The sequence below is a fragment of the Oncorhynchus keta genome, chromosome 13, assembly GCF_023373465.1.
Source record: "Oncorhynchus keta strain PuntledgeMale-10-30-2019 chromosome 13, Oket_V2, whole genome shotgun sequence".
NCBI classification, from domain to species: domain Eukaryota; kingdom Metazoa; phylum Chordata; class Actinopteri; order Salmoniformes; family Salmonidae; genus Oncorhynchus; species Oncorhynchus keta.
This window is the reverse complement of record NC_068433.1, coordinates 31,984-55,000: the sequence shown is the minus strand read 5'-3', so window position 1 is coordinate 55,000 and position 23,017 is coordinate 31,984. Positions and strand designations below refer to the sequence as shown.

The 23,017-nt window shown below is 50.4% G+C and overlaps 1 protein-coding gene across 1 annotated transcript in view; it reads left to right on the top strand.

Annotated features, from left to right (window-relative positions):
* LOC127906902 (nephronectin-like) overlaps nucleotides 1-23,017 on the top strand; it is a 36,088-nt gene that overhangs the window by 1,286 nt on the left and 11,785 nt on the right. The window contains exons 1-7 of the mRNA XM_052460701.1: nucleotides 1-1,164; nucleotides 5,433-5,533; nucleotides 5,726-5,818; nucleotides 8,601-8,720; nucleotides 13,228-13,347; nucleotides 22,247-22,381; nucleotides 22,587-22,670. The exon at nucleotides 1-1,164 is cut by the window's left edge and continues 1,286 nt beyond it. Of these exons, the coding sequence (XP_052316661.1) occupies nucleotides 1,064-1,164; nucleotides 5,433-5,533; nucleotides 5,726-5,818; nucleotides 8,601-8,720; nucleotides 13,228-13,347; nucleotides 22,247-22,381; nucleotides 22,587-22,670 (754 nt within the window). The 5' untranslated portion in view covers nucleotides 1-1,063. The remainder of the gene's footprint in view (nucleotides 1,165-5,432; nucleotides 5,534-5,725; nucleotides 5,819-8,600; nucleotides 8,721-13,227; nucleotides 13,348-22,246; nucleotides 22,382-22,586; nucleotides 22,671-23,017) is intronic.

Below are 23,017 nucleotides of genomic sequence, written 5' to 3'. Positions count from 1 at the left end.
TATGAATGTGGTCAACCTGTAGTTGTTCATGACCACAGCAGTACAACACTGCCTCTATGTGGTGGAATGTGGTCACCCTGTAGTTTTACAACAAAGACAGTTGATCAGTTGAACAGAAAGATCATTCATAAAGTGACTGATATTATCTCATAGAACCAAACGGATCTCCAGTGTTAATCTCAGACCTTTTCTTTTCTGCGTATATCCAAAACACCATTATATAACAGAACAACTCATTTATGTTGTTAAGACCCCAAGCTGTCTCTCTCTCTGTCTCTCTCTCTCTCTCTCTGTCTCTCTCTCTCTGTCTCTCTCTCTCTCACCCTCCCTCTCTATCACTCTCTCTCTCTCTCTCTCTCTCTCTGTCTCTCTCTCTCTCTCTCTCTCTCTCTCTCTCTCTCTCTCTCTCTCTCTCTCTCTCTGTCTCTCTCTCTCTCTCTCTCTCCCTGTCTCTCTCTCTCTCACCCTCCCTCTCTATCACTCTCTCTCTCTCTCTCTCTCTCTGTCTCTCTCTCTCTCTCTCTCTCTCTCTCTCTCTCTCTCTCTCTCTCTCTCTCTCTCTCTCTGTCTCTCTCTCTCTCTGTCTCTCTCTCTCTCTGTCTCTCTCTCTGTCTCTCTCTCTGTCTCTCTCTCTCTCTCTCTCTCTCTCTCTCTCTCTCTCTCTCTCTCTCTCTCTCTCTCTCTCTCTGTGTCAAGAGCCTCCGGCAACTTGACAGACAGACCTACAGACCAGCCACATTGTGAGTTTGGATTTCTTGTGCTATGGACTCTCGCTTACAACCGATTAACCGCCACACCTTTACTCATTCGGAACTGTATGGTCTGTTAAACCCTGGGAACGCCGTGACTCCCAAAGCAGCCCACAGACGCACCGGAGCGTTTTTGAACAACCAGGACAAAAACCCGGGAGGAGAGCAGGCTCCAGTCTGAACTCTCGTTCTGAGGAACGTATTACCTTGACGGGACTATTTTCCCTATAAAACAAAAGACTTTGAATAGACAGAACATAGTGAATCTTTTACGGTGCAGCAGGCCACTACTGTATGTGATTTTACTGAGGACAATGAGACTTTCTAGGAAGGAGTCGGTATGGATTATTAAGCTACTACTGTGGTGTCTGAGCTGCTCAGGAGGAGGGATAGCTGATTATACAGTTGACAACAGGTACGATTGTATTTATTTAGCCTTTATTGAACCAGGTAAGTAATTGAGATTATATTTTACAATAATGACCTGAACTATGAATCTAATTCACTTTTCCCTGTCCGCTGTGTGTTTTTGAGGTGTTATCGGCGGGTGGCAGACCGTATTATCATCAACATCAGACAATAGACAACTACAACCTCAGCACTGGTTGCTTATCAGATGAGGAGAGGGGAGGAGAGGAGAGGAGGAAGGAGAGGAGGAAGGAGAGGAGAGGAGAGGAGGAAGGAGAGGAGGAAGGAGAGGAGGAAGGAGAGGAGGAAGGAGAGGAGAGGAGAGGAGGAAGGAGAGGAGAGGAGAGGAGGAAGGAGAGGAGAGGAGAGGAGGAAGGAGAGGAGAGGAGAGGAGGAAGGAGAGGAGAGGAGAGGAGGAAGGAGAGGAGAGGAGAGGAGGAAGGAGAGGAGGAAGGAGAGGAGGAAGGAGAGGAGGAAGGAGTCAGTATGGATTATTAAACTACTACTGTGGTGTCTGAGCTGCTCAGGAGGAGGGATAGCTGATTATACAGTTGACAACAGGTACGATTGTATTTATTTAGCCTTTATTGAACCAGGTAAGTAATTGAGATTATATTTTACAATAATGACCTGAACTATGAATCTAATTCACTTTTCCCTGTCCGCTGTGTGTTTTTGAGGTGTTATCGGCGGGTGGCAGACCGTATTGTCATCAACATCAGACAATAGACAACTACAACCTCAGCACTGGTTGCTTATCAGATGAGGAGAGGGGAGGAGAGGAGAGGAGAGGAGAGGAGGAAGGAGAGGACACACACACACACACAAACATAAGAGACATCAAACATGACCCAGATTCACTCTGCGGTTCACAACGGCATCAACATGGTTCAAAACACGAGAGAACACTACTTTAGACCCCGTGGGACTCAGTAGTTAAACAACACTGATAGTAACACTACTTTAGACCCCGTGGGACTCAGTAGTTAAACAACACTGATAGTAACACTACTTTAGACCCCGTGGGACTCAGTAGTTAAACAACACTGATAGTAACACTACTTTAGACCCCGTGGGACTCAGTAGTTAAACAACACTGATAGTAACACTACTTTAGACCCCGTGGGACTCAGTAGTTAAACAACACTGATAGTAACACTACTTTAGACCCGTGGGACTCAGTAGTTAAACAACACTGATAGTAACACTACTTTAGACCCGTGGGACTCAGTAGTTAAACAACACTGATAGTAACACTACTTTAGACCCCGTGGGACTCAGTAGTTAAACAACACTGATAGTAACACTACTTTAGACCCCGTGGGACTCAGTAGTTAAACAACACTGATAGTAACACTACTTTAGACCCCGTGGGACTCAGTAGTTAAACAACACTGATAGTAACACTACTTTAGACCCCGTGGGACTCAGTAGTTAAACAACACTGATAGTAACACTACTTTAGACCCCGTGGGACTCAGTAGTTAAACAACACTGATAGTAACACTACTTTAGACCCCGTGGGACTCAGTAGTTAAACAACACTGATAGTAACACTACTTTAGACCCCGTGGGACTCAGTAGTTAAACAACACTGATAGTAACACTACTTTAGACCCCGTGGGACTCAGTAGTTAAACAACACTGATAGTAACACTACTTTAGACCCCGTGGGACTCAGTAGTTAAACAACACTGATAGTAACACTACTTTAGACCCCGTGGGACTCAGTAGTTAAACAACACTGATAGTAACACTACTTTAGACCCCGTGGGACTCAGTAGTTAAACAACACTGATAGTAACACTACTTTAGACCCCGTGGGACTCAGTAGTTAAACAACACTGATAGTAACACTACTTTAGACCCCGTGGGACTCAGTAGTTAAACAACACTGATAGTAACACTACTTTAGACCCCGTGGGACTCAGTAGTTAAACAACACTGATAGTAACACTACTTTAGACCCCGTGGGACTCAGTAGTTAAACAACACTGATAGTAACACTACTTTAGACCCCGTGGGACTCAGTAGTTAAACAACACTGATAGTAACACTACTTTAGACCCCGTGGGACTCAGTAGTTAAACAACACTGATAGTAACACTACTTTAGACCCCGTGGGACTCAGTAGTTAACCAACACTGATAGTAACACTACTTTAGACCCCGTGGGACTCAGTAGTTAAACAACACTGATAGTAACACTACTTTAGACCCCGTGGGACTCAGTAGTTAAACAACACTGATAGTAACACTACTTTAGACCCCGTGGGACTCAGTAGTTAAACAACACTGATAGTAACACTACTTTAGACCCCGTGGGACTCAGTAGTTAAACAACACTGATAGTAACACTACTTTAGACCCCGTGGGACTCAGTAGTTAAACAACACTGATAGTAACACTACTTTAGACCCCGTGGGACTCAGTAGTTAAACAACACTGATAGTAACACTACTTTAGACCCCGTGGGACTCAGTAGTTAAACAACACTGATAGTAACACTACTTTAGACCCCGTGGGACTCAGTAGTTAAACAACACTGATAGTAACACTACTTTAGACCCCGTGGGACTCAGTAGTTAAACAACACTGATAGTAACACTACTTTAGACCCCGTGGGACTCAGTAGTTAAACAACACTGATAGTAACACTACTTTAGACCCCGTGGGACTCAGTAGTTAAACAACACTGATAGTAACACTACTTTAGACCCCGTGGGACTCAGTAGTTAAACAACACTGATAGTAACACTACTTTAGACCCCGTGGGACTCAGTAGTTAAACAACACTGATAGTAACACTACTTTAGACCCCGTGGGACTCAGTAGTTAAACAACACTGATAGTAACACTACTTTAGACCCCGTGGGACTCAGTAGTTAAACATCACTGATAGTAACACTACTTTAGACCCCGTGGGACTCAGTAGTTAAACAACACTGATAGTAACACTACTTTAGACCCCGTGGGACTCAGTAGTTAAACAACACTGATAGTAACACTACTTTAGACCCGTGGGACTCAGTAGTTAAACAACACTGATAGTAACACTACTTTAGACCCCGTGGGACTCAGTAGTTAAACAACACTGATAGTAACACTACTTTAGACCCCGTGGGACTCAGTAGTTAAACAACACTGATAGTAACACTACTTTAGACCCCGTGGGACTCAGTAGTTAAACAACACTGATAGTAACACTACTTTAGACCCAGTGGGACTCAGTAGTTAACCAACACTGAATATTCCATTTGTTTCATTCTTTACTGTGCCGAACATGATTCTGTATAGAACTCAACCACACACTCGAAGTTCATTCTCTTTCTGACGCGAGATACGTGGATTCAGATATCTGTGACCCACATAGAGTCCCGCAGGAGTTCGGCCCTTATAATCAACAACAGACACAGAAACTGGGTTCAACCCTTTTAATCAGCAACAGACACAGAAACTGGGTTCAACCCTTTTAATCAGCAACAGACACAGAAACTGGGTTCAACCCTTTTAATCAGCAACAGACACAGAAACTGGGTTCAACCCTTTTAATCAGCAACAGACACAGAAACTGGGTTCAACCCTTTTAATCAGCAACAGACACAGAAACTGGGTTCAACCCTTTTAATCAGCAACAGACACAGAAACTGGGTTCAACCCTTTTAATCAACAACAGACACAGAAACTGGGTTCAACCCTTTTAATCAGCAACAGACACAGAAACTGGGTTCAACCCTTTTAATCAACAACAGACACAGAAACTGGGTTCAACCCTTTTAATCAGCAACAGACACAGAAACTGGGTTCAACCCTTTTAACCAGCAACAGACACAGAAACTGGGTTCAACCCTTTTAATCAGCAACAGACACAGAAACTGGGTTCAACCCTTTTAACCAGCAACAGACACAGAAACTGGGTTCGACCCTTTTAATCAGCAACAGACACAGAAACTGGGTTCAACCCTTTTAATCAGCAACAGACACAGAAACTGGGCTCCAGACTCCAAACCCAACTGGCTTGTTGGGACCAACTTGGTTCGAACCTCGGGTCTCATGCGCCACAACAAGACTGTGTTAAACCACTGAGGTAAAGCTTAGGCCAGCGTGGTTCACTGTGATTGGCTACTGACAGAAGGTGCTGATTTGTGATTGGCTACTGACTGAAGGTGCTGATCTGTGATTGGCTACTGACTGAAGGTGCTGATCTGTGATTGGCTACTGACTGAAGGTGCTGATCTGTGATTGGCTACTGACTGAAGGTGCTGATCTGTGGTAGGTGGGCGGGCCAGGAGCTGTTGTCCAATGGGCTGTGTCAGTACGGGACCAGGGTGGAGTGCTGCTGGGGCTGGAGAAGGGCTTCCAGGGGGCACTGCCAACGTGAGTACACACTTACATAACGTAGCAGGCGTGAAAAGATGCCTGAGCTCCCTCTTCCATTTTTTTCAAGTTAAATATCTTACTGTGTGTGTGTGTGTGTGTGTGTGTGTGTGTGTGTGTGTGTGTGTGTGTGTGTGTGTGTGTGTGTGTGTGTGTGTGTGTGTGTGTGTGTGTGTGTGTGTGTGTCAACAGCTCTGTGCCAACAGGAGTGTAAACATGGAGAGTGTGTCGGTTCGGATAAATGCACGTGCCATCCAGGATACACTGGCAAAACCTGCAATCAAGGTAGAACTGTGTGTGTGTGTGTGTGTGTGTGTGTGTGTGTGTGTGTGTGTGTGTGTGTGTGTGTGTGTGTGTGTGTGTGTGTGTGTGTGTGTGTGTGTGTGTTTGCCCCTAGCAGGTGTTTCATATCAAAGAGACCCTCAGAACCTCAGATTATGATTTATCATGGCCTGGAGGAGAGAGAGAGAGAGAGAGAGAGAGAGAGAGAGAGAGAGAGAGAGAGAGAGGGCGAGAGAGAGAGAGAGAGAGGGCGAGAGAGTGAGGGCGAGAGAGAGAGAGACAGAGAGAGTGAGACAGAGAGAGTGAGACAGAGAGAGAGAGACAGAGAGAGAGGAGGGAGGTGAGGAGAGGAGAGAGGGCGAGAGAGAGAGGAGAGGAGAGAGAGGAGAGAGAGGAGAGGAGAGAGGGCGAGAGAGAGAGAGAGAGAGGAGGGAGGTGAGGAGAGGAGAGGAGAGAGGGCGAGAGAGAGAGAGAGAGAGAGAGAGAGAGAGAGAGAGAGAGAGAGAGAGAGAGAGAGAGAGAGAGAGAGAGAGAGAGAGAGAGAGAGAGAGACAGAGAGAGAGAGAGAGACAGAGAGAGACAGAGAGAAAGAGAGAGAGAGAGAGAAGGCAGTTAACTTAGAATGAGAATTTTAGGGAGAGAGATTTAGAGTGGAGGAAGTTGGTATGAGAGAGGCTGTTAATGAATGTTGAACTGTAATAGTTATAAAAACAGAGAGAGGCCGTTAATTAATGTGGAATGGGAGGTTTAAAAACAGAGAGAGGCTGTTAAGGAGCCTTTTGGACCTAGACTTGACGCTCCGGTACCGCTTGTCGTGCGGTCTATGACTTGGTTGACTGGATTCTTTGACAATTTTTTGGGCCCTCCTCTGACACCGCCTGGTATAGAGGTCCTGGATAGCAGGAAGCTTGGCCCCATACACATACACACTACCCACTGTAGCGCCTTATGGTCAGATGCCGAGCAGTTGCCATACCAGGCAGAGATTCAACCGGTCAGGATGCTCTCGATGGTGTAGCTTTAGAACTTTTTGAGGATCTGAGGACCCATGCCAAATCTTTTCAATCTCCTGGGGGAAAGGTTTTGTTGTGCCCTCTTCACGACTGTCTTGGTGTGGTTGGACCATGATAGTTTGTTGGTGATGTGGACACCAAGGAACTTGGAACTCTCGACCCGCTCCTCCAGCCCCGTCGATGTTAACGGGGGCCTGTTTGGCTCTCCTTTTCCTGTCGTCCACGATCAGCTCCTTTGTCTTGCTCACTTTGAGGGAGAGGTTGTTGTCCTGGTACCACACTGCCAGGTCTCTGACCTCCTCCCTATAGGCTGTCTCATCATTGTCGTGATCAGGCCTACCACATGATGGAGTCATGCTTGGACACACAGTCGTGGGTGAACAGGGAGTACCGGAGGGGACTAAGCACACACTCCTGGGGGGCCCCAGTGTTGAGGATCAGCGTGGCAGACATGTTATTGCCTACCCTTACCACCTGGGGGCGGCCCATCAGGAAGTCCAGGATCCAGTTTAGAGGGAGGTGTTTAGTCCCAGGGTCCTTAGCTTAGTGATGAGCTTTGAGGGCACTAGGGTGTTGAACACTGAGCTGTAGTTAATGAATAGCATTCTCATGTAGGTGTTCCTTTTGTCCAGGTGGGAAAGGGCAGTGTGGAGTGCAATAGAGATTGCATCATCTGTGGATCTGTTTGGGCGGTATGCAAATTGGAGTGGGTCTAGGGTTTCTGGGATAATGGTGTTGATGTGAACCATGACCAGCCATTCAAAGCACTTTTTTTTAAAGTTTGTTTTACTCACTGCTTGAGCACACTCTGCCAACCCGGATGTCTTAGCCGTGTCTGAATCCTGGCTTAGGAAAACCACCAAAAACCCTGAAATCTCCATCACTAACTATAACATTTTCCGCAAAGATAGAGCTGCCAAAGGGGGCGGTGTGGCAATCTACTGCAGAGATAGCCTGCAGAGTTCTGTCTTATACTATCCAGGTCTGTACCCAATTCGAGCTTCTACTTCGAAAAATTCAGAAACAAGTCTCTCACTGTTGCCGCTTGTTATAGACCACCCTCTGCCCCCAGCTGTGCCCTCGATACCAAATGTGAACTGATTGCCCCCCCCCATCCATCTTCTGAGCTCGTGCTACTAGGTGACCTAAACTGGGACATGCTTAACACCCCGGCCATCCTACAAACTAAGCTTGATGCCCTCAATCTCACACAAATTATCAATTAACCGTCTCTCTCTCTCTCTCTCTCTCTCTCTCTCTCTCTCTCTCTCTCTCTCTCTCTCTCTCTCTCTCTCTCTCTCTCTCTCTCTCTCTCTCTCTCTCTCTCTCTCTCCCCTCCCTCTCTCTCTCCCCTCCCTCTCTCTCTCTCTCCTCCCTCTCTCTCTCTCCTCTCTCTCTCCCCCTCTCTCTCTCCTCCCTCTCTCTCTCCCCCTCTCTCTCTCCTCCCTCTCTCTCTCTCTCCTCCCTCTCTCTCTCTCTCTCCCTCCCTCTCTCTCTCTCCCTCCCTCTCTCTCTCCCTCCCTCTCTCTCCTCCCTCTCTCTCTCCTCCCTCTCTCTCTCCCCCTCTCTCCCTCTCCCTCTCTCTCTCCCCTCCTCTCTCTCTCCCTCCCTCTCTCTCCCCCTCCCTCTCTCTCTCCCCTCCCTCTCTCTCTCTCTCCTCCCTCTCTCTCTCCTCCTCTCTCTCTCCCCCTCTCTCCCCCTCCCTCTCTCTCTCCCCTCCCTCTCTCTCTCTCCCCCCTCTCTCTCCCCCTCCCCTCTCTCTCTCCCTCCAGATCTGAATGAGTGTGGGCTAAAGCCCAGACCATGTAAACATCGCTGTATGAACACCCAGGGCAGCTACAAGTGTTACTGTCTGAATGGATACATGCTGCAACCTGATGGAACCTGCAGGAGTGAGTCTCTCTAACACACACACACGCACACACATTACATATGACATGTTATGCTTCAGGCGCTAACCATAGGAAAATCTAACCATAGGAAAATCTAACCATAGGAAACTCTAACCCTAAGAAACTCTACCCGTAGGAAACTCTAACCCAGGTAAACTCTAACCCTAGGAAACTCTAACCATAGGAAACTCTAACCCTACGAAACTCTAACCATAGGAAACTCTACCCGTAGGAAACTCGAACCCTAGGAAGTCTAAACCTATGAAACTCTAACCATAGGAAACTCTAACCCTACGAAACTCTACCCGTAGGAAACTCTAACCATAGGAAAATCTAACCATAGGAAACTCTAAACCTAAGAAACTCTAACCCAGGTAAACTCTAACCCTAGGAAACTCTAACCATAGGAAACTCTAACCCTACGAAGCTCTAACCATAGGAAGCTCTACCCGTAGGAAGCTCTGCCCGTAGGAAACTCTAACCCTAGGAAGTCTAAACCTATGAGCTCTAACCATAGGAAACTCTAACCCTACGAAACTCTACCCGTAGGAAACTCTAACCCTAGGAAACTCTAACCCTAGGAAACTCTAACCCTAGGAAACTCTAACCCTAGGAAACTCTAACCCTAGGAAACTCTAACCATAGGAAACTCTAACCCTAGAAAACTCTAACCATAGGAAACTCTAACCCTAGGAAACTCTAACCATAGGAAACTCTAACCATAGGAAACTCTAACCCTAGGAAACTCTAACCCTAGGAAACTCTAACCCTAGGAAACTCTAACCATAGGAAACTCTAACCATAGGAAACTCTAACCATAGGAAACTCTAACCCTAGGAAACTCTAACCCTAGGAAACTCTAACCATAGGAAACTCTAACCATAGGAAACTCTAACCATAGGAAACTCTATGCCTAGGAAACTCTAACCCTAGGAAACTCTAACCCTAGGAAACTCTAACCCTAGGAAGCTCTAACCCTAGGAAGCTCTAACCATAGGAAACTCTAACCTTAGGAAAAACTAACCATAGGAAACTCTAACCATAGGAAACTCTAACCATAGGAAAATCTAGCCTAGGAAGCTCTAACCATAAGAAGCTCTAACCCAGGTAAACTCTGGCCTAGAAGCTCTAACCCTAGGAAACTCTAACCCAGGTAAACTCTAACCATAGGAAACTAACCCTAGGAAACTCTAACCATAGGAAACTCTAACCCTAGGAAACTCTAGCCCAGTAAACTCTAACCCTAGGAAACTCTAACCCTAGGAAACTCTAACCCTAGGAAACTCTAACCCTAGGAAACTCTAGCCCAGTAAACTCTAAGCTAAGGAAACAATTTACCACCCCCTCCCTCCTTATTCCTCCACCCCCTCCCTCCTTATTCCTCCACCCCCTCCCTCCTTATCCCTCCACCCCTCCCTCCTTATTCCTCCACCCCCTCCCTCCTTATTCCTCCACCCCGTCCCTCCTCCCTCTCTGCGGATGACTTTGTCAACAACTTTGAACAAAAGGTTGAGGACATCCGCTCCTCATTCACTCAGCCTATTGAGTCCACTGGTCTCACCCATCCTCATCAACTCATCCCTGACCACTGTCTTTGTCCCATCCTCATCAACTCATCCCTGACCACTGTCTTTGTCCCATCCTCATCAACTCAACCCTGACCACTGTTGTTGTCCCATCCTCATCAACTCATCCCTGACCACTGTCTTTGTTCCATCCTCATCAACTCATCCCTGACCACTGTCTTTGTCCCATCCTCATCAACTCATCCCTGACCACTGTCTTTGTCCCATCCTCATCAACTCATCCCTGACCACTGTCTTTGTTCCATCCTCATCAACTCATCCCTGACCACTGTCTTTGTCCCATCCTCATCAACTCAACCCTGACCACTGTTGTTGTCCCATCCTCATCAACTCATCCCTGACCACTGTCTTTGTTCCATCCTCATCAACTCATCCCTGACCACTGTCTTTGTCCCATCCTCATCAACTCATCCCTGACCACTGGTCCCATCCTCATCAACTCATCCCTGACCACTGTCTTTGTCCCATCCTCATCAAATCATCCCTGACCACTGGTCTCACCCATCCTCATCAACTCATCCCTGACCACTGTCTTTGTTCCATCCTCATCAACTCATCCCTGACCACTGTCTTTGTCCCATCCTCATCAACTCATCCCTAACCACTGTCTTTGTCCCATCCTCATCAACTCATCCCTGACCACTGTCTTTGTCCCATCCTCATCAACTCATCCCTGACCACTGTCTTTGTCCCATCCTCATCAACTCATCCCTGACCACTGGTCTCACCCATCCTCATCAACTCATCTCTGACCACCGCATCCCCTCTGAGTTCAACATGGCCCGAGTCGCTCCCCTCCTCAAGAAAACAAAACTCGAATCATCTGACGTCAAACTACAGACCTGTTTCCCGTCTTCATTTTCTTTCCAAAGCACTTGAGCGTGTTGTTCCTGATGAACAGTCTCATTATCTGTCCAGAACCATCTTCTGGGCCCCTAACCAGTCAGGCTTCAAGACGGGTCACTCAACCCAGACTGCTCTCCTCTGTGCTGCCTAAGCTGACTCTCTCTCTGCTGTTCTCATCCTCCTACATCTATCCACTGCCTTTGACACTGTGAACCATCAGATCCTGCTCTCCACCCTCTCAGGGCTGGGTGTCTCAGGCTCTATCAGATCCTCCTCTCCACCCTCTCAGGGCTGGGTGTCTCAGACTCTATCAGATCCTCCTCTCCACCCTCTCAGGGCTGGGTGTCTCAGGCTCTATCAGATCCTCCTCTCCACCCTCTCAGGGCTGGGTGTCTCAGACTCTATCAGATCCTCCTCTCCACCCTCTCAGGGCTGGGTGTCTCAGGCTCTATCAGATCCTCCTCTCCACCCTCTCAGGGCTGGGTGTCTCAGGCTCTATCAGATCCTCCTCTCCACCCTCTCAGGGCTGGGTGTCTCAGGCTCTATCAGATCCTCCTCTCCACCCTCTCAGGGCTGGACGTCTCAGGCTCTATCAGATCCTCCTCTCCACCCTCTCAGGGCTGGTTGTCTCAGGCTCTATCAGATCCTCCTCTCCACCCTCTGAGGGCTGGACGTCTCAGGCTCTATCAGATCCTCCTCTCCACCCTCTGAGGGCTGGGCGTCTCAGGCTCTATCAGATCCTCCTCTCCACCCTCTGAGGGCTGGGCGTCTCAGGCTCTATCAGATCCTGCTCTCCACCCTCTGAGGGCTGGACGTCTCAGGCTCTATCAGATCCTCCTCTCCACCCTCTCAGGGCTGAGAGTCTCAGGCTCTATCAGATCCTGCTCTCCACCCTCTGAGGGCTGGGCGTCTCAGGCTCTATCAGATCCTCCTCTCCACCCTCTCAGGGCTGGTTGTCTCAGGCTCTATCAGATCCTCCTCTCCACCCTCTCAGGGCTGGACGTCTCAGGCTCTATCAGATCCTCCTCTCCACCCTTTCAGGGCTGGGCATCATGAGCTCTGTTATATCCTCACATGGTCTCTCCTATCCATGCTATGCGGATGACACTCAACGACTTTTCTCCTTCCGCCCTTCTGATACAAAGGTGGCGACATACATCTCTGCGTGCCTGACAGATATCTCAGCTTGGATGTCGGCCCACCACCTCAAGCTCAACCTGGACAAGACAGAGCTGCTGTTCCTCCCAGGGACTGGAAGACCGCTCTAGGACCTCTCCATCACGGTTGACAACTCCACGGTGTCCCCCTCCCAGAGTGCAAAGAACCTTGGCATGACCCTGGACAACACCCTGTTGTTCTCTGCAAACATCAAAACAGTGACTCGCTCCTGCAGGTTCATGCATGAAGAGGAATGTCCGTAGAGTACGACCCTTCCTCACACAGGAAGAGGAACATCCGTAGAGTACGACCCTACCTCACACAGGAAGAGGAACATCCGTAGAGTACGACCCTACCTCACACAGGAAGAGGAACATCTGTAGAGTACGACCCTACCTCACACAGGAAGAGGCGCAAGTCCTGATCCAGGCACTTGTCATCTCCCGTTTGGACTACTGCAACTCGCTGTTTGCTGGGCTCCCCCCTTGTGCCGTCAAAACCCTGCATCTTATTCAGAACGCTGCAGTAAGACTGGTGTTCAACCTTCCCAAGGTCTCTCATGTCACCCTGCTCCTCCCATGTCATCCAGCTCCTCCACAAACTCCACTGGCTTCCAGTCGAAGCTCACAACCACTACAATACCACGGTGTTTACCTAAGGAACAGCAAGAGGAACTGTCTCTCCCTACCTTCAGGCTATGGTCAATCCCTACACCCCAACCCGAGCACTCCGTTCTTCCACCTCTGGTCTCTTGGCCCTCCCTCTCCTACGGGAGAGCAGCTCCCGCTCAGCCCAGTCCAAGCTCTTCTCTGTCCTGCCACCTCAACGGTTGAACCATTGTTCTTTAGTGATGTTATGAGTGTTTCTGTACCCTGGGATAACTGTTTCCTTGTATTTCCTGTCTACTTCCTGTTTAGATGCCCGTACCTGTGTCAGGGCCAACTGTCAGTACGGCTGTGAGGTTACCAAAGGGGTGGTGAGGTGCCAGTGTCCGTCTCCAGGGTTACGGCTGGGGCCAGACAGACGCACCTGTGTGGGTGAGTATTATGGTCTGGTCTGATTACACACAATAACACTATCATTTTGCTGTTGTTCTCCCAATTGGCTGCAAATTCCAGTCTGCAATCCTATTGGATGACAGCACCAATCAGTGGAGTGCATTACAGTCATCTTCACCAGCTCTGACAAAGGACTCATTGTCTCTCTCTGGCGCCCTATTCACTATATAGTGCACGAATGTATAGGGCAAACCGAATAAAGCCCACAGGATTAGGAGTATCGTATAGAGCCCACGGGGTTAGGAGTACCGTATAGAGCCCACAGGATTAGGAGTATCGTACAGCGCCCACGGGGTTAGGAGTACCGTATAGAGCCCACGGGGTTAGGAGTACCGTATAGAGCCCACGGGGTTAGGAGTACCGTATAAAGCCCACAGGATTAGGAGTATCGTATAGAGCCCACAGGGTTAGGAGTACCGTATAGAGGCCACAGGGTTATGAGTACCGTATAGAGCCCACAGGGTTAGGAGTACCGTATAGAGCCCACAGGGTTAGGAGTATCGTATAGAGCCCACAGGGTTAGGAGTACCGTATAGAGCCCACAGGATTAGGAGTATCGTATAGAGCCCACGGGGTTAGGAGTACCGTATAGAGCCCACAGGGTTAGGAGTACCGTATAGAGCCCACGGGGTTAGGAGTACCGTATAGAGCCCACAGGGTTAGGAGTACCGTATAGAGCCCACAGGGTTAGGAGTACCGTATAGAGCCCACAGGGTTAGGAGTACCGTATAGAGCCCACAGGGTTAGGAGTACCGTATAGAGCCCACAGGGTTAGGAGTACCGTATAGAGCCCACAGGGTTATGAGTACCGTATAGAGCCCACAGGGTTAGCAGTACCGTATAGAGCCCACAGGGTTAGGAGTACCGTATAGAGCCCACAGGGTTAGGAGTACCGTATAGAGCCACGGGGTTAGGAGTACCGTATAGAGCCCACAGGGTTAGAAGTACCGTATAGAGCCCACAGGGTTAGGAGTACCGTATAGAGCCCACAGGGTTAGGAGTACCGTTTAGAGCCCACAGGGTTAGGAGTTCAGCTCTTTGCCCAGCAGCTAGCCAGCTAGCAAACGTCCACCGTCTACCGAATAGCCAGACCCCACTATACTGGGTTGGAGCGAGCGGTCGCATTCGCACTTCGGTCCGCAGGTAGTATTACTTTTCATCACATTTCATTATAGTACAACGGTTTGATTTGTCTAATCTTAGCAATTTCTTCTTAGCTAGCTACATAGCCGTCTTTGTATCAAAGATAATTGCGTAATTATCGTATTTCGTCGCCCTAACGTAGTCTACTGCCCAGCAGCTAGCCAGCTAGCTAACGTCCACCGTTAACGTCCACCGTCTACCGAATAACAGCACTGTAGAAACTATTACACTCAACTGAACGACTTGATTAGTGTAGTGTTAGCTAGCTACACAGTTGTCTTTGCTGTCTTCGTATCCAAGATAATTGTGTAGTTTAGAGCGTGTAGTCTTAGAGTGATTATCTTAATTTACTGAGGTTAGCTAGCCAGCTATTTGCCGTCCTTAACGTAGGAGACACTGCTAGCTAGCCAACAGCTAGCCAACGTCTACTGAATAGAACTTCCGCACTCAACAACCCGGTCGCATTCCGCTTCGCTCCACAGGTAGTATCACATTTTCATTTAATTTCATTACAGCACAACGGTTTGATTTGTTTGATCGTAGCTAGCTACATAGCCGTCTGTGTATCAAAGATAATTGTGTAGTCTAGAGCGATTTTCTAGGTTAGCTAGCCAGCTATTGTCATTCTTTTAACGCAACGTAACGTAATCAACACTGCTAGCTAGCCAGCAAGCCCCGAATAGCAGCACTGTAGAAACTATTACACTCAACGGACGACTTGATTAGTGTAGTGTCAACAACGCAGCCACTGCCAGCTAGCCTACAAAGTCAACAACGCAGCCACTGCCAGCTAGCCTACTTCAGCAGTACTGTATCATTTTAATCATTTTAGTCAATAAGATTCTTGCTACGTAAGCTTAACTTTCTGAACATTCGAGACGTGTAGTCCACTTGTCATTCCAATCTCCTTGCATTAGCGTAGCCTCTTCTGTAGCCTGTCAACTATGTGTCTGTCTATCCCTGTTCTCTCCTCTCTGAACAGACCATACAAACGCTCCCACACCGCGTGGCCGCGGCCACCTAATCTGGTGGTCCCAGCGCGCACGACCCACGTGGAGTTCCAGGTCTCCGGTACCCTCTGGAACTGCCGATCTGCGGCCAACAAGGCAGAGTTCATCTCAGCCTATGCCTCCCTCCAGTCCTCGACTTCTTGGCACTGACGGAAACATGGATCACCACAGATAACACTGCTACTCCTACTGCTCTCTCTTCGTCCGCCCACGTGTTCTCGCACACCCGAGAGCTTCTGGTCAGCGGGGTGGTGGCACCGGGATCCTCATCTCTCCCAAGTGGTCATTCTCTCTTTCTCCCCTTACCCATCTGTCTATCGCCTCCTTTGAATTTCATGCTGTCACAGTTACCAGCCCTTTCAAGCTTAACATCCTTATCATTTATCGCCCTCCAGGTCCCCTCGGAGAGTTCATCAATGAGCTTGATGTCTTGATAAGCTCCTTTCCTGAGGACGGCTCACCTCTCACAGTTCTGGGCGACTTTAACCTCCCCACGTCTACCTTTGACTCATTCCTCTCTGCCTCCTTCTTTCCACTCCTCTCCTCTTTTGACCTCACCCTATCACCTTCCCCCCTACTCACAAGGCAGGCAATACGCTCAACCTCATCTTTACTAGATGCTGTTCTTCCACTAACCTCATTGCAACTCCCCTCCAAGTCTCCGACCACTACCTTGTATCCTTTTCCCTCTCGCTCTCATCCAACACTTCCCATACTGCCCCTACTCGGATGGTATCGCGCCGTCCCAACCTTCGCTCTCTCTCCCCCGCTACTCTCTCCTCTTCCATCCTATCATCTCTTCCCTCTGCTCAAACCTTCTCCAACCTATCTCCTGATTCTGCCTCCTCAACCCTCCTCTCCTCCCTTTCTGCATCCTTTGACTCTCTATGTCCCCTATCTTCCAGGCCGGCTCGGTCCTCCCCTCCCGCTCCGTGGCTCGACGACTCATTGCGAGCTCACAGAACAGGGCTCCGGGCAGCCGAGCGGAAATGGAGGAAAACTCGCCTCCCTGCGGACCTGGCATCCTTTCACTCCCTCCTCTCTACATTTTCCTCCTCTGTCTCTGCTGCTAAAGCCACTTTCTACCACTCTAAATTCCAAGCATCTGCCTCTAACCCTAGGAAGCTCTTTGCCACCTTCTCCTCCCTCCTGAATCCTCCTCCCCCTCCCCCTCCTCCCTCTCTGCAGATGACTTCGTCAAACATTTTGAAAAAGAAGGTCGACGACATCCGATCCTCGTTTGCTAAGTCAAACGACACCGCTGGTTCTGCTCACACTGCCCTTACCCTGTGCTCTGACCTCTTTCTCCCCTCTCTCTCCAGATGAAATCTCGCGTCTTGTGACAGCCGGCCGCCCAACAACCTGCCCGCTCGACCCTATCCCCTCCTCTCTTCTCCAGACCATTTCCGGAGACCTTCTCCCTTACCTCACCTCGCTCATCAACTCATCCCTGACCGCTGGCTACGTCCCTTCCGTCTTCAAGAGAGCGAGAGTTGCACCCCTTCTGAAAAAACCTACACTCGATCCCTCCGATGTCAACAACTACAGACCAGTATCCCTTCTTTCTTTTCTCTCCAAAACTCTTGAACGTGCCGTCCTTGGCCAGCTCTCCCTCTATCTCTGTCAGAATGACCTTCTTGATCCAAATCAGTCAGGTTTCAAGACTAGTCATTCAACTGAGACTGCTCTTCTCTGTATCACGGAGGCGATCCGCACTGCTAAAGCTAACTCTCTCTCCTCTGCTCTCATCCTTCTAGACCTATCGGCTGCCTTCGATACTGTGAACCATCAGATCCTCCTCTCCACCCTCTCCGAGTTGGGCATCTCCGGCGCGGCCCACGCTTGGATTGCGTCCTACCTGACAGGTCGCTCCTACCAGGTGGCGTGGCGAGAATCTGTCTCCTCACCACGCTCTCACCACTGGTGTCCCCCAGGGCTCTGTTCTAGGCCCTCTCCTATTCTCGCTATACACCAAGTCACTTGGCTCTGTCATAACCTCACATGGTCTCTCCTATCATTGCTATGCAGACGACACACAATTAATCTTCTCCTTTCCGCCTTCTGATGACCAGGTGGCGAATCGCATCTCTGCATGTCTGGCAGACATATCAGTGGGGATGACGGATCACCACCTCAAGTTGAACCTCGGCAAGACGGAGCTGCTCTTCCTCCCGGGGGAAGGACTGCCCGTTCCATGATCTCGCCATCACGGTTGACAACTCCATTGTGTCCTCCTCCCAGAGCGCTAAGAACCTTGGCGTGATCCTGGACAACACCCTGTCGTTCTCAACTAACATCAAGGCGGTGGCCCGTTCCTGTAGGTTCATGCTCTACAACATCCGCAGAGTACGACCCTGCTCACACAGGAAGGCGCGCAGGTCCTAATCCAGGCACTTGTCATCTCCCGTCTGGATTACTCCAACTCGCTGTTGGCTGGGCTCCCTGCCTGTGCCATTAAACCCCTACAACTCATCCAGAACGCCGCAGCCCGTCTGGTGTTCAACCTTCCCAAGTTCTCTCACGTCACCCCGCTCCTCCGCTCTCTCCACTGGCTTCCAGTTGAAGCTCGCATCCGCTACAAGACCATGGTGCTTGCCTACGGAGCTGTGAGGGGAACGGCACCTCAGTACCTCCAGGCTCTGATCAGGCCCTACACCCAAACAAGGGCACTGCGTTCATCCACCTCTGGCCTGCTCGCCTCCCTACCACTGAGGAAGTACAGTTCCCGCTCAGCCCAGTCAAAACTGTTCGCTGCTCTGGCTCCCCAATGGTGGAACACACTCCCTCACGACGCCAGGACAGCGGAGTCAATCACCACCTTCCGGAGACACCTGAAACCCCACCTCTTTAAGGAATACCTAGGATAGGATAAAGTAATCCTTCTCAACCCCCTTAAAAGATTTAGATGCACTATTGTAAAGTTGCTGTTCCACTGGATGTCATAAGGTGAATGCACCAATTTGTAAGTCGCTCTGGATAAGAGCGTCTGCTAAATGACTTAAATGTAAAATGTAATGACTTAAATGAGTACCGTATAGAGCCCACAGGGTTAGGAGTACCGTATAGAGCCCACAGGGTTAGGAGTACCGTATAGAGCCCACAGGGTTAGGAGTACCGTATAGAGCCCACAGGGTTAGGAGTACCGTATAGAGCCCACAGGGTTAGGAGTACCGTATAGAGCCCACAGGGTTAGGAGTACCGTATAGAGCCCACAGGGTTAGGAGTACCGTATAGAGCCCACAGGGTTAGGAGTACCATATAGAGCCCACAGGGTTAGGAGTACCGTATAGAGCCCACAGGGTTAGGAGTACCGTATAGAGCCCACAGGGTTAGGAGTACCGTATAGAGGCCACAGGGTTAGGAGTACCGTATAGAGGCCACAGGGTTAGGAGTACCGTATAGAGCTCACAGGGTTAGGAGTACCGTATAGAGCCCACATGGTTAGGAGTACCGTATAGAGCCCACAGGGTTAGGAGTACCGTATAGATCCCACAGGGTTAGGAGTACCGTATAGAGCCCACAGGGTTAGGAGTACCGTATAGAGCCCACAGGGTTAGGAGTACCGTATAGAGCCCACAGGGTTAGGAGTACCGTATAGAGCCCACAGGGTTAGGAGTACCGTATAGAGCCCGCAGGGTTAGGAGTACCGTATAGAGCCCACAGGGTTAGGAGTACCGTATAGAGCCCACAGGGTTAGGAGTACCGTATAGAGCTCACAGGGTTAGGAGTACCGTATAGAGCCCACAGGGTTAGGAGTACCGTATAGAGCCCACAGGGTTAGGAGTACCGTATAGAGCCCACGGGGTTAGGAGTACCGTATAGAGCCCACAGGGTTAGGAGTACCGTATAGAGCCCACAGGGTTAGGAGTACCGTATAGAGCCCACGGGGTTAGGAGTACCGTATAGAGCCCACAGGGTTAGGAGTACCGTATAGAGGCCCACGGTGTTAGGAGATTATGAAATAGGAACAGAGCAGCGTTGATTCTGACCATAGAAGAGTAGCTAGCTTGTCTAACTATTTTAGCTAGCAAGTAATTACTAATTGCGACTCACATTCCTTTCAATCTTTTTCCCAGATTTGGTTTCTTTAAAAAAAAAAAACACCAGTCAGGAGTATAATGACAGCTCAAGAGTTATGCTTAGATATGTATATATTTTTGACACAGAATTAAGCATAATGATTACGGATCTAGATTGCAGGAAAAAAATGTTTCAGTTGTCGGAAAAATGCATTTCTCCATCTTCCGGACAGGGGGGGACGAGCCCCCTTCCCTACCACCCCCCAGCCATCCTTCCGGACAGGGGGACGAGCCCCCTTCCCTACCACCCCCAGCCATCCTTCCGGACAGGGGGACGAGCCCCCTTCCCTACCACCCCCAGCCATCCTTCCGGACAGGGGGACGAGCCCCCTTCCCTACCACCCCCAGCCATCCTTCCCTACCACCCCCAGCCACCCTTCCCTACCACCCCCAGCCATCCTTCCGGACAGGGGGGACGAGCCCCCTTCCCTACCACCCCCCAGCCATCCTTCCGGACAGGGGGGGACGAGCCCCCTTCCCTACCACCCCCAGCCATCCTTCCCTACCACCCCCAGCCATCCTTCCCTACCACCCCCAGCCATCCTTCCGGACAGGGGGACGAGCCCCCTTCCCTACCACCCCCAGCCATCCTTCCCTACCACCCCCAGCCATCCTTCCGGACAGGGGGACGAGCCCCCTTCCCTACCACCCCCCAGCCATCCTTCCCTACCACCCCCAGCCATCCTTCCGGACAGGGGGACGAGCCCCCTTCCCTACCACCCCCAGCCATCCTTCCCTACCACCCCCAGCCATCCTTCCCTACCACCCCCAGCCATCCTTCCCTACCACCCCCAGCCATCCTTCCCTACCACCCCCAGCCATCCTTCCCTACCACCCCCAGCCTTCCTTCCCTACCACCCCAGCCATCCTTCCCTACCACCCCCAGCCATCCTTCCCTACCACCCCCAGCCATCCTTCCCTACCACCCCCAGCCATCCTTCCCTACCACCCCCAGCCATCCTTCCCTACCCCCCAGCCATCCTTCCGGACAGGGGGACGAGCCCCCTTCCCGACCACCCCCAGCCATCCTTCCCTACCACCCCCAGCCATCCTTCCCTACCACCCCCAGCCATCCTTCCCTACCACCCCCAGCCATCCTTCCCTACCACCCCACAGCCATCCTTCCCTACCACCCCCCAGCCATCCTTCCGGACAGGACGAGCCCCCTTCCCTACCACCCCCAGCCATCCTTCCCTACCACCCCCAGCCATCCTTCCCTACCACCCCCCAGCCATCCTTCCCTACCACCCCCCAGCCATCCTTCCCTACCACCCCCAGCCATCCTTCCCTACCACCCCCCAGCCATCCTTCCCTACCACCCCCCAGCCATCCTTCCCTACCACCCCCCAGCCATCCTTACCTACCACCCCCAGCCATCCTGCCCTACCACCCCCAGCCATCCTTCCCTACCACCCCCAGCCATCCTTCCCTACCACCCCAGCCATCCTTCCCTACCACCCCCCAGCCATCCTTCCCTACCACCCCCCAGCCATCCTTCCCTACCACCCCCCAGCCATCCTTCCCTACCACCCCCCAGCCATCCTTCCCTACCACCCCACAGCCATCCTTCCCTACCACCCCCTGCCATCCTTCCCTACCACCCCCAGCCATCCTTCCCTACCACCCCCTGCCATCCTTCCCTACCACCCCCAGCCATCCTTCCCTACCACCCCCTGTCATCCTTCCCTACCACCCCCAGCCATCCTTCCCTACCACCCCACAGCCATCCTTCCCTACCACCCCCAGCCATCCTTCCCTACCACCCCCAGCCATCCTTCCCTACCACCCCCTGCCATCCTTCCCTACCACCCCACAGCCATCCTTCCCTACCACCCCCAGCCATCCTTCCCTACCACCCCCAGCCATCCTTCCCTACCACCCCCAGCCATCCTTCCCTACCACCCCCAGCCATCCTTCCCTACCACCCCCCAGCCATCCTCACATACTTTTCGCCCCCTCAGAATTGATGGATTTCATGACGGTCTGAGCGAAAGACTGGTGTAATTTATCAATGTTTTCTTGAAGAACTACCATATCAGGCAGAGAGAGATGGAGGGAGGGAGGATGACAGAGAACTAGAGAAGAGGTGGAGAGAGGGAGGATGACAGAGAACCAGAGAAGAGGTGGAGACAGGACAGGAAGTTGAGAAGAGGCGGAGACAGGACAGGAAGTTGCCTTGTTCCTCTAAGAGCCTGTCAGCAGCAGATGGTCAGTCAGAGAGACAGACCGCTGTAGGTGGAAGCAGTAGGACGTTGGAATGATGGAACACAGCATGGCTTGGGATATCTGTTCTGGAGCGCCGGTCTGTTCTGGAGCGCCGGTCTGTTCTGGAGCGCCGGTCTGTTCTGGAGCGCCGGTCTGTTCTGGAGCGCCGGTCTGTGTCGTGAAAGACCTTAGCAGCACGATGAGAGAGAGATAAAGAATGTGTGTGTGTGTGTGTGTGTGTGTGTGTGTGTGTGTGTGTGTGTGTGTGTGTGTGTGTGTGTGTGTGTGTGTGTGTGTGTGTGTGTGTGTGTGTGTGTGTAGTGAATGTTTGCACATGTGTGTAATATGGTGCTATATGAAATTTTTACACGTAGTCATTACTCTTCTATGTCTTCCTCTTCTATGTCTTCCTCTTCTATGTCTTCCTCTTCTATGTCTTAGATGTTGACGAGTGTGTGGCGGGTCGAGGGGTGTGTCCTCGGAACAGGAAGTGTCAGAACACCTTCGGCAGCTATGTGTGTAAATGTTACCATGGTTACAAACTCACCTACATCAACGGCAGATACCACTGTATAGGTAAGACACACACACACACACACACACACACACACACACACACACACACACACACACACACACACACACACACACACACACACACACACACACACACACACACACACACACACACACACACACACACACACACACTCGAACCGTGCACACATCAACAGTGTGTGTGTGTGTGTGTGTGTGCGTGTGTGTGTGTGCGTGTTTTCAGATAAGGATTCTCGTTCCTTCTGCTCCCTCAACCCTGACTCTCCCAAGTGCCTCTGTAGAGATGGGAAGGGAACGGACTGCTACCGTAAGAAAAAACAGTTCTCTTTCTTTGGTTTTAACTGTTTTGTGTCAGTGGAATGTTCTTCTACAATAATCAAATGAGATGAGAGTTGAGTCCATAGAGAGAGTTAGTGACTGTCTCTGTGAATCCTATGAGAGTTGAGTCTATAGAGAGTTAGTGACTGTCTCTGTGAATCCTACGAGAGTTCAGTCTAAAGAGAGAGTTAGTAACTGTCTCTGTGAATCCGAGGAGAGTTGAGTCTATAGAGAGAGTTAGTGACTGTCTCTGTGAATCCTACGAGAGTTGAGTCTGTAGAGAGAGTTAGTGACTGTCTCTGTGAATCCGAGGAGAGTTGAGTCTATAGAGAGAGT